Below are 15,394 nucleotides of genomic sequence, written 5' to 3' on the forward strand. Positions count from 1 at the left end.
CTCGGGTTGGAGATGTGGCCGTCAGTGCTCCAACCAGCTCTAGTTCTATACGAGCCAGTCACTTCCTGCAGAAAATGACAGAGGCTGATGATGTGGAGGCCTATCTGACCACGTTTGAAAGGACTGCCGAGCGTGAGAACTGGCCGAAAGCACAGTGGGCCAGTCTGCTGGCACCTTTCCTGTCAGGTGAGCCCCAAAAAGCTTACTTTGATTTAAGCCCTGCTGAGGCTCGGGACTATGATAAACTAAAGACTGAGATCCTGACCCGCCTGGGAGTCACGCTGTCAGTACGAGCACAACGGGTGCACCGTTGGCTGTACGCCATGGAGAAGCCTCCGCGCTCCCAGATGCACGACCTTATTCAGCTAACAAAAAAATGGCTGCAGCCAGAGACATTAACTGGTCCCCAGATGGTGGAAAGAGTCGTCATGGACCGCTACTTGAGATCTTTGCCCATGGTCCTGCGCAAGTGGGTGAGCCATGGAAACCCGGGTACTGCTGACCAATTAGTGGACATGGTAGAGAGGTATTTGGCAGCAGAGGAACTACTGATGACCACCCAGCAACCCATAGATCCTCGACAGCGCCCTTCAGTAAAGACTGGTAAGACTGTTCCGTGGGAAAACGTTGCTGGGCGGTTAAGAGAACGCAAGGCTGGAGAGACTGTAAACACTGGCCCTGGAAACAGGCCAATGGGGCTAGAACGGTCTATGCTGCCCAAATGGGTTGATAATCGTGTGGTTAAATGTTTTAGGTGTGGTATGCCAGGTCATGTTATTGCCAATTGCCCAGTCACGCAAGAACCCATGCAATGTGATGCTGCCTTTGAATGTCGCAGAATGTGTTTCTTTGCTAGGTTAGCCTGTACTGTGGTACCTTCACCTGAGCTGGAAAAACAAATGTGTGATGTGTTCTTAGAAGGTAACCGGGTAGAGGCCTTGCTAGATTCAGGAAGTTTAGTTACCCTCGTGAAAGCTGGGTTAGTGAACCCCTTAAAGGTCCAGCAAATACCTATTGGGGTAACTTGCATACATGGGGATACCCAATATTATGCCACTGCTGAGGTGAATATAGAAACTTGTTGTGGGTCAGCAATGGTTAAAGTGGGACTGGTCCCTACCTTGGTGCATGAGGCCATAATAGGGAGGGATTTTCCTCATTTTTGGAAACTGTGGGAATCACGGTTATCAACAGATGTGAGAAGTAAAAAACCAGTTGATAATACCGGTGATTTTTTGGATGTACGTGGGTCTTCGGAACTTTCTGGCCCTTTGCCTTTTGCTAGTTTGGCTGGGGAAGTGACAGATGGGGAGTCCAGTGAGGACCCTCTTGCCGGGAACAGAGACATAGTAGTTAGAACTGAAAGCGTGCCTGACCTGGAGGTAAAGAAGGATCTGTTTGCGTCTGAACAGTTAAAGGATCCTACCTTAATAAAGGCTAGAGAGAATGTTAAGATTGTTAATGGGGAACCTGTGGTACCAGGTGACAGGGTTACGTATCCCCACATGGCCATCTGTAATGAGCTCTTGTACCACATTGTCAAAAGGGGTGAGGATGTGGTGGAACAGCTGGTAGTTCCCCAGCCTTATCGGAGAACAGTACTAGATTTAGCTCATAGTCACGTTACCGCAGGACATTTAGGGGCAGAAAAAACCACTGAAAGAATTTTACAAAGGTTCTTTTGGCCAGGGGTTTATAAAGAAGTGTCTGAATATTGTTCTTCCTGTCCTGAATGCCAGTATCATGCCCCTAGACCCCATTTCAGGAGCCCACTAGTTCCCATGCCTATTATAGAGGTCCCGTTTGACAGAATAGCCATGGATCTCGTGGGGCCCTTGTTAAAGTCTGCTCGGGGCCATCAGTATATCCTGGTAATTATGGACTATGCCACTCGATATCCTGAGGCTGTCCCTTTACGCACTATCACAACCAAGGCGATAGCTAGGGAGCTGGTGCAGGTATTTAGTAGAGTGGGAATACCAAAAGAAATTTTGACTGACCAAGGTACTCCATTTATGTCAAGGATCATGAAAGAATTATGCAAGTTATTTAAGGTCACTCACCTCAGGACGTCCATCTACCATCCCCAAACTGACGGGTTGGTGGAAAGGTTTAATAAAACATTAAAAAGTATGTTAAAAAAGGTTGTTGAGAGAGATGGGAAAAACTGGGATTGTTTGTTGCCCTACTTGTTAATGGCCATCAGAGAAGTTCCTCAGTCCTCTACGGGGTTTTCTCCATTTGATTTGTTGTATGGTAGACACCCCAGAGGGCTGTTGGATGTTGCCAAAGAGACGTGGGAAGGACAGCCCACTCCTTATAGAAGCGTTATTGAGCATGTAACACAAATGCAGGATAGGATTGCAGCCGTGGTACCTGTTGTCAGAGAGCACATGGAACAGGCCCAAAGTGCTCAACAGAGGGTCTATAACCGGAGTGCCAAGATACGGGAATTTGCTCCTGGAGATAGAGTTCTTGTTTTGGTACCCACTGTGGAAAGCAAATTCCTAGCTAAATGGCAGGGTCCATTTGAGATTAGGGAAAAAGTGAATGAGGTTAATTACAAAGTATACCAGCCGGGAAAGAGAAAACCCGAACAGATCTACCATGTTAACTTAATCAAACCCTGGAAAGATAGGTTGTCTCTGTCAGCGGAGCCTTGCCCTTCGGTGTCTTCACCCCGGTTGCTTCCCGCAGTGAAGGTGTCAGAGACATTATCAGCTGATCAGAACAATCAGGTTAAAGAATTTCTCATCCAAAATAGGGAGGTATTTTCAGAGCTGCCTGGCCGAACGACCATAATAAAACATGACATTGTCACAGAACCAGGGGTCAGGGTTCATTTAAAGCCATATAGGATTCCTGAAGCTCAGCGAGAAGCTATTTCTAAGGAAGTTAAAACCATGTTAGAACTTGGAGTCATAGAGGAGTCTAACAGTGAGTGGTCCAGTCCCATAGTGCTCATCCCGAAGCCCGACGGTAGCATACGCTTCTGTAATGACTTTCGTAAGTTAAATGAGGTGTCCAAGTTTGACGCATACCCCATGCCCCGTGTGGATGAGCTTGTAGAAAGGCTGGGAACAGCCAGGTTTCTCACCACATTGGACCTGACCAAAGGTTACTGGCAAATACCTTTATCTGATAGCGCCAAAGAAAAAACAGCCTTTTCGGTTCCGGAGGGGCTGTACCAGTATAAGATGTTACCCTTTGGGTTGCATGGGGCTCCAGCAACCTTTCAACGGGCGATGGATAAAATTTTGAGGCCCCATAGAAAATATGCAGCTGCCTATTTGGATGATGTGGTAATTCACAGTACAGACTGGGGGTCACATTTGGTTAAAGTACAAGCAGTACTGGACTCAATCAGAGAGGCAGGGTTAACTGCTAACCCAAAGAAGTGCTGCCTCGCAATGGAGGAGGTCAAATACTTGGGCTTCACCATAGGCAGAGGTCTGATTAGGCCCCAATTGAATAAAGTTGATGCTATTCAAAACTGGCCTCGTCCAGTGAATAAAAAACAGGTAAGGGCTTTTTTGGGAATTACTGGGTACTATAGACGGTTTATTCCTAATTTTGCGACCACAGCGGTGCCGTTGTCAGACCTTACCAAAGGGAAGCAGTCAAATGTGGTGAAATGGAACCCTGATGCAGAAAAGGCGTTCCAAGCGTTAAAAGTGGCTTTGTGTTCACAACCGGTGTTGATAACACCAGATTTTTCAAAAGAATTTGTGGTACAGACAGATGCCTCAGAGGTAGGGATAGGTGCTGTGCTGTCCCAAACCAGAGATGGGGACGAACACCCTATCATTTATTTGAGTAGGAAACTCAATGAGCATGAAAAAAGGTATGCCATTGTGGAAAAGGAGGCTTTGGCCATTAAGTGGGCACTAGATACCTTGAGATATTACCTCTTGGGTAGACAATTCAGACTAGTGACAGACCATGCCCCTTTAAAATGGATGTATGTAAATAGAGGCAAGAATGCTCGTGTAACTAGATGGTTTCTAGCGTTGCAGGACTTTAAGTTTACTGTCGAACATAGACCGGGAACACAATTGGCCAACGCAGATGCATTGTCTCGCATCTTCTGTTTGGGGGCTACAAGTGTTCCGGCCCCTAGGTCGAAACAGGGGAGGGGGATATGTGACAAGAACACTGGGATAGTGTTTGAGGGCAGGTATATTTGTCCCAGGTTCTTGTCTTACATGTTTTAGAAAATGTTAACTTCTAGGAAAAATGCTTTTTGTTTTGTCTGAACCTTTTCAGTTTGCTGTAAAAGCTGGGTAAAGGCTCTGAGAGAGAGATAAGGCGAGTTCTAGACATTGGGCCCAGTTCGGGTCTTTGGCCTCACAGAGGGCTAATCAGGGTTTCAGCTGTGTAAGAGTGATATAGTGCTTCTAACCTGATTAGTATGGGCAGACTGCCTGGGAAGGCTGCAGGATCTGTGTGTGAGAGACACGCTTTCTGATGCAAGTAAGCTATACAGTATGTACTGAAGAACTCTGTGTTTTGTTTAGTGACAGTTAGGAACATCTTATGTTTAGTTAGTGCCGGACAGGCAAGGTATTTTTATTTTGGGGTTTGTTTTATTTTCTGTTTCAATAAAACTGGCCGGGGTCAGTTGTACCAGAAACTGGACTTGTGTTGTTCCTCAGCTGCTGCATGCTGCCATATTCCCCAGGAAAAGGCACCTTGCACCCCTACAGTGTTACAACTTATATATATATATATACATACACACACACACACACCTGTGTGTGTGTGTATGTATGTATATATATATATATATATATATATATATATATGTCCAAAGAGAATACAGGCACTCACCACTTTCTTAATTGATGAAAGAATTTATTACCACTCACAGGTATGTCTCACATAGAGACGGTCAACAGCATGTCAGCAGATTATGTCGACGTTTCGGCTCCATCTGAGCCTTTTTCAAGACAGGTAAAATCACAACAGGTACATACCCAGCAGCCCATATATATGTATATATATGTATGCATGTGTACATATACATACACACACTGCTCAAAAAAATAAAGGGAACACTGAAATAATACATCCTAGATCTGAATTAAATATTCTTATTAAATACTTTGTTCTTTACACAGTTGAATGTGCTGACAACAAAATCACACAAAAATTAACAATGGAAATCAAATTTATTAACCCATGGAGGTCTGGATTTGGAGTCACACTCAAAATTAAAGTGGAAAAACACACTACAGGCTGATCCAACTTTGATGTAATGTCCTTAAAACAAGTCAAATGAGGCTCAGTAGTGTGTGTGGCCTCCACGTGCCTGTATAACCTCCCTACAACGCCTGGGCATGCTCCTGATGAGGTGGCGGATGGTCTCCTGAGGGATCTCCTCCCAGACCTGGACTAAAGCATCCGCCAACTCCTGGACAGTCTGTGGTGCAACGTGGCGTTGGTGGATGGAGCGAGACATGATGTCCCAGATGTGCTCAATTGGATTCAGGTCTGGGGAACGGGCAGACCAGTCCATAGCATCAATGCCTTCGTCTTGCAGGAACTGCTGACACACTCCAGCCACATGAGGTCTAGCATTGTCTTGCATTAGGAGGAACCCAGGGCCAACCGCACCAGCATATGGTCTCACAAGGGGTCTGAGGATTTCATCTCGGTACCTAATGGCAGTCAGGCTACCTCTGGCGAGCACATGGAGGGCTGTGCGGCCCCCCAAAGAAATGCCACCCCACACCATTACTGACCCACTGCCAAACCGGTCATGCTGGAGGATGTTGCAGACAGCAGAACGTTCTCCTTGGCGTCTCCAGACTCTGTCACATCTGTCACATATGCTCAGTGAGAACCTGCTTTCATCTGTGAAGAGTACAGGGCACCAGTGGCGAATTTGCCAATCTTGGTGTTCTCTGGCAAATGCCAAACGTCCTGCACGGTGTTGGGCTGTAAGCACAATCCCCACCTGTGGACGTCGGGCCCTCATACCACCCTCATGGAGGCTGTTTCTGATCGTTTGAGTAGACACGTGCACATTTGTGGCTTGCTGGAGGTCATTTTGCAGGGCTCTGGCAGTGCTCCTCCTGTTCCTCCTTGCACAAAGGCGGAGGTAGCGGTCCTGCTGCTGGGTTGTTGCCCTCCTACGGCCTCCTCCACGTCTCCTGATGTACTGGCCTGTCTCCTGGTAGCGCCTCCATGCTCTGGACACTACGCTGACAGACATAGCAAACCTTCTTGCCACAGTTTGCATTGATGTGCCATCCTGGATGAGCTGCACTACCTGAGCCACTTGTGTGGGTTGTAGACCCGTCTCATGCTACCACTAGAGTGAAAGCACCGCCAGCTTTCAAAAGTGACCAAAACATCAGCCAGAAAGCATAGGAGCTGAGAAGTGGTCTGTGGTCACCACCTGCAGAACAACTCCTTTATTAGGGGTGTCTTGCTAATTGCCTATAATTTACAGCTGTTGTCTATTCCATTTGCACAACAGCATGTGAAATTGATTGTCAATTAGTGTTGCTCCCTAAGTGGACAGTTTGATTTCACAGAAGTGTGATTGACTTGGAGTTACATTGTGTTGTTTAAGTGTTCCCTTTATTTTTCTGAGCAGTGTGTGTGTGTGTGTGTGTGTGTGTGTGTGTATATATATATATATATATATATTCACACAGATATAACAATGCACAGTAGGTACTGGATGTATATCACAGAATGCTTGTACTAAATATTCATGTAGAAGTACACTTGTTCTTAACACTGTCTAAAATGACATGTAGAATACTTAAGTGACTGTGAATGCACAGCGCTGATGAGGCAGGCGGATTTACAGAGGAGACATTGCCCTGCAGTCCCGGAGATCAGCCCAGCTACTTGTGTAAAGATGGCGCCAAAATCTCTGTCAGGGAGTGAGGGAGAGTGAAATGCAGCTCCAGGGTGGGAACACCAGCAGTAGATGGTGCCGGAGCTGAGGGAGGGGCTACAGGTCAGCGCCTTATCCACTCTGCTGGTCCTCACCACCGGGTACTGTGGAGACTATGTAAAACGGATTTATTAAAATCCGACCTGTGCTCCCTGCCCTGGTGGATATAGTGGGGTCCCTGTGCAGTACAGTGTTCCCGCCAGCGGCGTGATCTGTCTCCTGGGACCGTGACCACACCGCACCTGGGGGACCCTCTTACCTCCTCCCTGATGTGCAGCCACGCGATTCTGGAGAGCGTCAGCGGTGGTGTGCCTGTGGACCGGTGCGTCTCCGCTGTAATTACCCGGGAAACGGGCATGGGAGTATGCAGCGCTGCTGGGGAGGTGATGGAGCAGAAGCACAGAATGTCAGAATGACATAGAAAGTGCTGCGGCCCTTGAAGTCTTCTAAACAAAAGCTATATTCAGGGCTGCCTAGCGCAGCCCCCCCCCCCCCCCCCCCTGTTAACTGACCTGCTATGCAGGCACCAACTTACAAACTGAGCTCCAGTGTCCGGAGGCGGTGCAATGCATCCTGGGAAGTCAAAGATTTAGCCTGTTGGTGCCTTGGATCAAGATCCAACTCTATATCCCCGATGTATTCCCTGTGGAACACAGTGTACCCCGCTGCAGAAACATACTTTTTCCAGATACGATGATAATGTCTTGACGTAACCATCTTCCTGGCCTGAACCATGGTGGAAATAACCCGGGAGGGTAGACCTTTTCTTGCTAGAATCTCCCTCTCAACTTCCAAGCCGTCAAACGTAGCCACTGTAAGTCAAGATATACGAACGGACCTTGTTGAAGAAGATCCTTTAGGAGCGGTAGAGGCCAAGGATCCTCCAGAGCAAAGGTTAGGAGGTCCGAATACCACGCCCGTCGGGGCCAATCCGGGGCAATTAGAATTGCTTGAACGCTTTCCCTTCTTAGCCTTTTTAGAACCCTTGGGATTAGCGGTAGAGGAGGGAACAGGTACACCAACTGGAACGTACAAGGTGTCCACTGCTACAGCCTACAGATCCCTCATTCTGGAACAGTAACGGCATAGCTTCGTGTTGAGACGAGAAGCCATCAGATCTGTGGACAGCCGCACCGGTGAATTAGCTGTTGAAACACCTGGGATGTAGGCCCCATTCCCCCGGATGGAGGTCGTGCCTGCTGAGTCTGCTTCCCAGTTGTCCACTCCCGGAATGAATATGGCTGAGATGGCCATTGCGTTGGCCTCCGCCCAGAGGAGGATTTTTGACACCTCTCGCATCGCCACTCTGATCTTGTTCCCCCTTGTCGGTTTATGTACGCCACAGCCGTGGCATTGTTCGAATTAACCTGGACCGCCCGGCCCTTCAGGAGATGAGAAGCCTGCAGAAGAGCATTGTAAATTGCTTTGAGTTCCATGATGTTTATCGGCAGAGCAGATTCCTGAACCAACCATATCCCCTGGAATTGGGCCCCTTGGGTCACAGCCCCCCAACCCCGAAGGCTGGCATCCAATGTGAGTAGAATCCACGAGTGGAAAATAAAAATCCTGCCATCTACCAGGTGATTAACTTGTAGCCACCATAATAGAGAAATACGGGCTTTTGGAGATAAGGTCACTTCCTGATGCATATGAAGGGGAGACCCCGACCATTTGTCCAGCAGATCTAGCTGAAATGGCCATGCATGAAATCTGCCATATTGGACTGCCTCGTAAGCAGCAACCATCCTGCCCAGCAAACATATGCAAAGATGTATGGACACCTTGCAAGGACGGAGCACTGAGCGGACCATAGCCTGGATGGCCAAGGCCTTGTCCATCGTAAGAAACACCTTTTGAGACACTGTAACCAATATCATTCCCAGGAACTGAAGACGTTGGGTCAGTTCCAGGTGAGATTTCTGGAAATTCAGGATCCACCCATGATCCGTTAGCAGGCGAATCGTTAGATCGATGCTGTGTAATAGACGCTCCCTGGACATAGCCATTATCAGGAGATCGTCCAAGTAGGCTGGCTCTCATCACGCGCAGTTGCAGCATCATCTCTGTCATGACCTTGGTGAATACCCTCGGAGCTGTGGAAAGGCCAAAAGGGCAAGGCCTGAAACTGGAAATGGTCGTCCAATATAGCGAACCTGAGGTAAGCCTGATGAGGGGGGCCACATGAGAATGTGTAGGTAAGCATCCTTGACATCTAGGGATACCAGGAATTCCCCCTCCTTAAGACCGGACACCACTGCCCGCAGGGATTCCATCTTGAATTTGAACACCCGCAGATACGGGATTAGAGATTTCAGGTTTAAGATGGGTTGCACCGAACCGTCTGGTTTTGAAATGACAAACAGACTGGAGTACAAAAACCCCTTTTGTGTAACGAAGGAGGTACCGGAACCACCACTCCCGTCTGCAAAATTCTTTAAATAGCCTCTTGCAAGGTAACTTTTGCTGCGGGCAAAGCTGGTAAGCCTGACTTGAAGAACCTGTGAGGAGGGAATGCTTGAAATTACAGCCGGTATCCCTGGGAAATGAGATCCCTCACCCAAGGATCCTGGCAGGACTTCGATCACACGTGGGCGAAGTGTTGAAGTTGAGCACCCACCTGAAAGTCACCTTGCCGCTGGGGCCAACCGCCACGCGGACGGCTTAGCGGCAGGGGATCCAGAGGTCTGGTCCAGGGAGGCAGCAGCTGCAGGTTTACGGGACTTACCACGGGATCCTCTCGGAGTGTTGGAGATGCCCCTGCCTCTTAACCTTGCCACACGAAAGGACTGCAAAGAGAGTCCTGTGTAAGAACGTAGCAGGTAGCGCAGCCAACGGCAGATAGGTAGACTTAGCCACCGTTGGCTGGGAGATCCATTTATTTAATTAGTCTCCAAACAAGGCATCACCTGTAAAGGGAAGATTTTCTACACTCTTTTTGGAATCAGCATCCGCTGACCATTGGCGTTACCACAGAGCTCTGCGTGCCGAAACAGCCACAGCAGAAGTGCAGCCATTTATCTTACACCGCTCCTTTACAGCCTCGCTCATAAAATTAGCAGCATCCTGTATGTGTTGCAACAGAGTAATGACCTCATCACGGGGCAGAGAGTCTAAAACATCAATAACAGAATCAGACCACTTAACCAATGCCCTGGAAATCCACCCACAAACTATTGTGGGGCGCTGTGCTATGCCCGCTGCCATATAGATAGCCTTTAGCGTGGTCTCAATTTTACGGTCTGCTGGCTCTTTAAAAGATATAGCCCTTGGTACCAGCAGCACCAATTTCTTAGACAGTCTGGACACAGACGTTTCGACTGACGGGCCGGGGGGGGGGGGGGGGGGGGGGTTCCCATACCTTCCTGTCCTCAGCTGGGAGGGGAAAAGTAGTTAAAAACCTGAGGAATTTTAAAATTTTTTATAGGGGTTTAACCATGCTTCCCTGGCCAGGGAGTTTAATTCTTTTGACACAGAAAAAGTTGCAGATGTCTCTGGTCGAACATTAAAGTACAACTCCTCCTGATCCGGAATGTGAAGGACCTCTCACAGCAAAAATGAGAGCCTCCACCGCAGGGGACAGAGAGCTGTCATCATCCACATCAGACTGATCAGAATCAGACTGGAGCAACTGTGGCAGTCAGCGTTGATGTGAAACCACTAGGGGGGCTGAGAAGTCTTCTTGGTATCTGCTGCTTTAACCACACAATCAATAGAGCGCTTTAACACATGTCTCTCCTTCCTAGCTGCAGCTAATTCTGAATTTACATTGTGAATGATGCTTTTAAAACTATCTAGCCAGTCAGGTGCCTGTGAGCTGGGTCCCTGTGGAGATAAGGAACATTGCTCACACATGAGTGACCATGCTGAGGACGGGTAGAGTTACAAGCAGTACACATAACCATGTCAACAGACATCTTACACAATAGTAATATAGCGCAGCTCACTGACCAACACCTCCACACAGACCCTAGAGAGCCCCTGGAGTGACACTGAGGAGCGTACACCAGCACACAGTAGCACAGTGTGTAGAAATGTGTATGACCTGATAGTAGTGCAGCGGCGCTATCGCTGGCGTGCTCCTCCCTTTCTATGAACCCCTGGTACCAGTTTTACAGTCTGTAGCAGCGTGGGTCTTAGAGGAGCAGCGTGCATGCAGCCCTGAAGATCCGCAGCAGCAGGAAATGGCGCCTTCCCGCCGCTGGTCCCACTCCTATTACAGTTTATACTGGCTACTTATAACAAACAGTAGAATATGCGTTTTACAGTACACACAAAGCCTTGAGACAGTGACCACTGCGGGGCAACAGCCCTGATCCAGTTTGTCCGCAGCGGGCACCGCAGCTCCGGGTCCGTGACTTGCCGCCAAAACTGCACCGGGGACCCGCTAACCGGGACCCCGGTGTAACACTCACCGCACCTTGTAACTTCGGCATCTGTTAGAGGGTGGCTTCTAGCTGCTGGTGTGGGCACACATACTAACGATGTGTGATCAGTACCTCAGGAGCTCAGTGTCCTGTCAACTGGGATTATGAACCATTAACCCTCAGGAGGTTGGTTCGGTCCCCCCTCTAAGTCCCACGAAGCAGGTAGACTGGTTGCCAACCAGAGCTACCTGAAAATAAACAAACAAAAAATTTTTTAAGGAAAATCTCTGGAATACACCTGTCTCTTTGGGCACATTTTTCTAAACGGAGTCTGGCAGGAGGTGCATAGAGGGGAGGAGCCAGCACACACATACACACACTAAAAGGTTTTAAAGTGCCAGGCTCCAGTGGACCCGATCTATACCCCATGGTACTAAAGTACAGAACCCCAGTATCCACTAAGACATAAGAGAAATAGTTGCTTCTCTTATTCCCTTCATGAGAGAATATGATATTTAATAATGTATAAATGACAACAAAACCACAAAGATGCAATTAGAACAGTAATACAATACAAAACACACACAAAAAAAATGTGAGGGGTCAGGTTTAGAAAATGTTATAGTTAATACGGTTTATTTTTCAGATGAAATATGATTCATTTACAATCACCTCTGTACGCGTGTCAGAATAATGTCTAGATTAACGAGATCCGATTTCTGTCATTTCCCAGATTGAGAACATGAAAATTGCTTCTCTCCCGTGTGAAGTCTCTTGTGCTTAACAAGAGCTGATTTATGTCCAAAACATTTCCCGCATTCAGAACAAGAAAAAGGCTTCACGCCTGTGTGAGTTATCTGATGTGAAGCAAGATGTGATTTGTATGTAAAACATTTCCCACACTCAGAACAAGGAAAAGGTTTCACACCTGTGTGATCTTTCTGATGGGTAACAAAATTGGATCTCTGTGTAAAACATTTCCCACACTCAGAACAAGAAAACGGCTTCTCACCTGTGTGAGTTCTCTGGTGTGCGACAAGACATGGTTTCTGAGTAAAACTTTTCCCACACTCCACACAGGAAAATATTTTCTCACCTGTGTGATTTCTCTTGTGTGTAACCAGAGCCGATATATATGCAAAACATTTCCCACACTCAGAACAGACAAATGGCTTCTCACCTGTGTGACTTCTCTGATGTGTAATAAGATTTGATATCTGTGCAAAACATTTCTCACACTCTGAACATGAAAATGGCTTCTCACCTGTGTGAAATCTCTGATGTTTAACAAGAGCCGATTTATACACAAAACATTTCCCGCACTCAGAGCAGGACAATGGCTTCTCACCTGTGTGAGCTTTCTGATGTATAACAAGAGCCAAATGCTGTGTAAAACATTTCCCACACTCAGAGCATGAAAATGTTTTGTTATCTATATGAAGTCTCTGATGTCTAACAAGAGACGTTTTGACAGTAAAACATTTCCCACACTCAGAACAGGAAAATGGCTTCTCGCCCGTGTGATGGCGCTTATGAGCAACCAGATCTGATGAGCGCGCAAAACTTTTCTCACACTCAGAGCACGAAAATGGTTTCTCTCCCGTGTGAAATCTCTGATGTATAGTAAGTTCTGATTTCTCTGTAAAACATTTCCCACACTCCAAACATGAAAACGGCTTCTCACCTGTGTGGATTCTCTGATGTTTAAAAAGATCTGACTTCCGCGTAAACCATTTCCCACACTCAGAACAGGGAAATGGTTTCTCCCCTGTGTGAGTGCTCCAATGTGTAACCAGATGTGATTTAGAAAAGAAACATTTCCCACACTCAGAGCAGGAATATGGCTTCACACCTGTGTGGATTCTCTCATGTCTAACAAGAGCCGATTTACTTACAAAACGTTTTCCACACTCGCAACACGAAAATGGATACTCACCTGTGTGAGTTATCTCATGTGTAACCAGCACAGATTTGTATGCAAAACATTTCCCACAATGAGAACAGGAAAACAACTTCTCCCCTGTGTGAGATCTCTCGTGTGTAACCAGCCCAGATTTGTACGTATAACATTTCCCACACAGAGAACAGGAAAACGGCTTCTCACCTGTGTGAGATCTCTCATGTGAAACCAGAACGGATTTGCACCTAAAACTTTTTCCACACGTAGAACATGGAAAGGGTTTCTGACCTCTCTTAGTTGGCTGATGGATAATAAGCTTTGTGTCCTGTGTAAAACATCTGGAATCTATAGGACAGGGAAATATTTTATCTGCTCTAAGTTCTGTAATAGATGTACCAATGTCACAGTTATATGAATATTCCTCAGGATCAGAGGGAAGAGATGAAATCGATGCATCTTGAAATACTGGCTGTGTAATTGGGGTAACAGGGGTTGCTCCTGGAGAATCTCCTTTACCGTCGTTATCTTTTACTTCACCATCTGGAGATAAAACGAGATGTCCTTCCACGATATTCCTACTTCTGCATCCATCTGCTGGGAATAAAATATATGTAAGGAAATAATAAGATTTTACTCACCGGTAAATCTATTTCTCATAGTCCGTAGTGGATGCTGGGAACTCTGTAAGGACCATGGGGAATAGCGGGCTCTGCAGGAGACTGGGCACTCTAAAGAAAGATTTAGTACTATCTGGTGTGCACTGGCTCCTCCCTCTATGCCCCTCCTCCAGACCTCAGTTAAGGAAACTGTGCCCGGAAGAGCAGACATTATAAGGAAAGGATTTTGGAATCCCGGGTAAGACTCATACCAGCCACACCAATCACACCGTATAACTTGTGATACACTTATCCAGTCAACAGTATGAACAACAACAGGGCATCAACAATGGATGCCAACATAACATAACCCATTATTAAGCAATAACTATATACACGTATTGCAGAAAGTCCACACTAGGGACGGGCGCCCAGCATCCACTACGGACTATGAGAAATAGATTTACCGGTGAGTAAAATCTTATTTTCTCTAACGTCCTAGTGGATGCTGGGAACTCCGTAAGGACCATGGGGATTATACCAAAGCTCCCAAATGGGCGGGAGAGTGCGGATGACTCTGCAGCACCGAATGGGCAAACACAAGGTCCTCCTCAGCCAGGGTATCAAACTTGTAGAATTTTGCAAATGTGTTTGAACCCGACCAAGTAGCAGCTCGGCAAAGCTGTAAAGCCGAGACCCCTCGGGCAGCCGCCCAAGAAGAGCCCACCTTCCTTGTGGAATGGGCTTTCACTGATTTTGGATGCGGCAATCCAGCCGCAGAATGAGCCTGCTGAATCGTGTTACAGATCCAGCGGGCAACGGTTTGCTTTGAAGCTGGAGCCCCCAACTTGTTGGGGGCATATAGGATAAACAGCGAGTCAGCTTTCCTGACTCCAGCCGTTCTGGCTACATAAATCTTCAAAGCCCTGACTACATCTAGTAACCTGGAATCCTCCAAGTCACGAGTAGCCGTATGCACTACAATAGGTTGGTTCAAATGAAAAGATGACACCACCTTTGGCAGAAATTGGGGACGAGTCCGCAATTCTGCCCTGTCCATATGAAAAACCAGATAAGGGCTTTTGCATGACAAAGCCGCCAATTCTGACACACGCCTAGCCGAAGCTAAGGCCAATAGCATGACCACCTTCCACGTGAGATACTTTAGTTCCACGGTCTTAAGTGGTTCAAACCAGTGGGATTTTAGGAAACGCAACACCACGTTGAGATCCCAAGGTGCCACTGGTGGCACAAAAGGGGGCTAAATATGCAGCACTCCCTTAACAAACGTCTGAACTTCAGGAAGAGACGCCAGTTCTTTTATGGATCCCAACTTCAAGCCCATAGTCACTCCAGACTGTAGAAAGTGCGGAAATCTGCCCAGTTGGAATTCCTCTGTAGGGGCCTTCCTGGCCTCACACCAAGCAACATATTTTCGCCATATGCGGTGATAATGCTTTGCTGTTACGTCCTTCCTAGCCTTTATCAGCGTAGGAATAACGTCCTCCAGAATGCCTTTTTCCGCTAGGATCCGGCGTTCAACCGCCATGCCGTCAAACGCAGCCGCGGTAAGTCTTGGAACAGGCAGGGCCCCTGTTGCAACAGGTCCTGTCTGAGAGGC

General features: G+C 47.3%; 1 protein-coding gene across 3 annotated transcripts in view; it reads right to left on the reverse strand.

The window, feature by feature from the left end:
* Positions 1 to 11,885: 11,885 nt before the first annotated feature.
* Positions 11,886 to 15,394, reverse strand: part of LOC134983144 (gastrula zinc finger protein XlCGF26.1-like) — a 32,739-nt gene continuing 29,230 nt past the window's right edge. For 2 of the 3 annotated variants that reach the window (XM_063948878.1, XM_063948880.1), the window contains exon 3: positions 11,886 to 13,771. In XM_063948878.1, the coding sequence (XP_063804948.1) occupies positions 12,000 to 13,771 (1,772 nt within the window). In that variant the 3' untranslated portion in view covers positions 11,886 to 11,999. The remainder of the gene's footprint in view (positions 13,772 to 15,394) is intronic. The other variant, XM_063948879.1, reaches the window with a different exon arrangement.

The sequence above is a fragment of the Pseudophryne corroboree genome (assembly GCF_028390025.1).
Source record: "Pseudophryne corroboree isolate aPseCor3 chromosome 3 unlocalized genomic scaffold, aPseCor3.hap2 SUPER_3_unloc_1, whole genome shotgun sequence".
Taxonomy (NCBI): Eukaryota; Metazoa; Chordata; class Amphibia; order Anura; family Myobatrachidae; genus Pseudophryne; species Pseudophryne corroboree.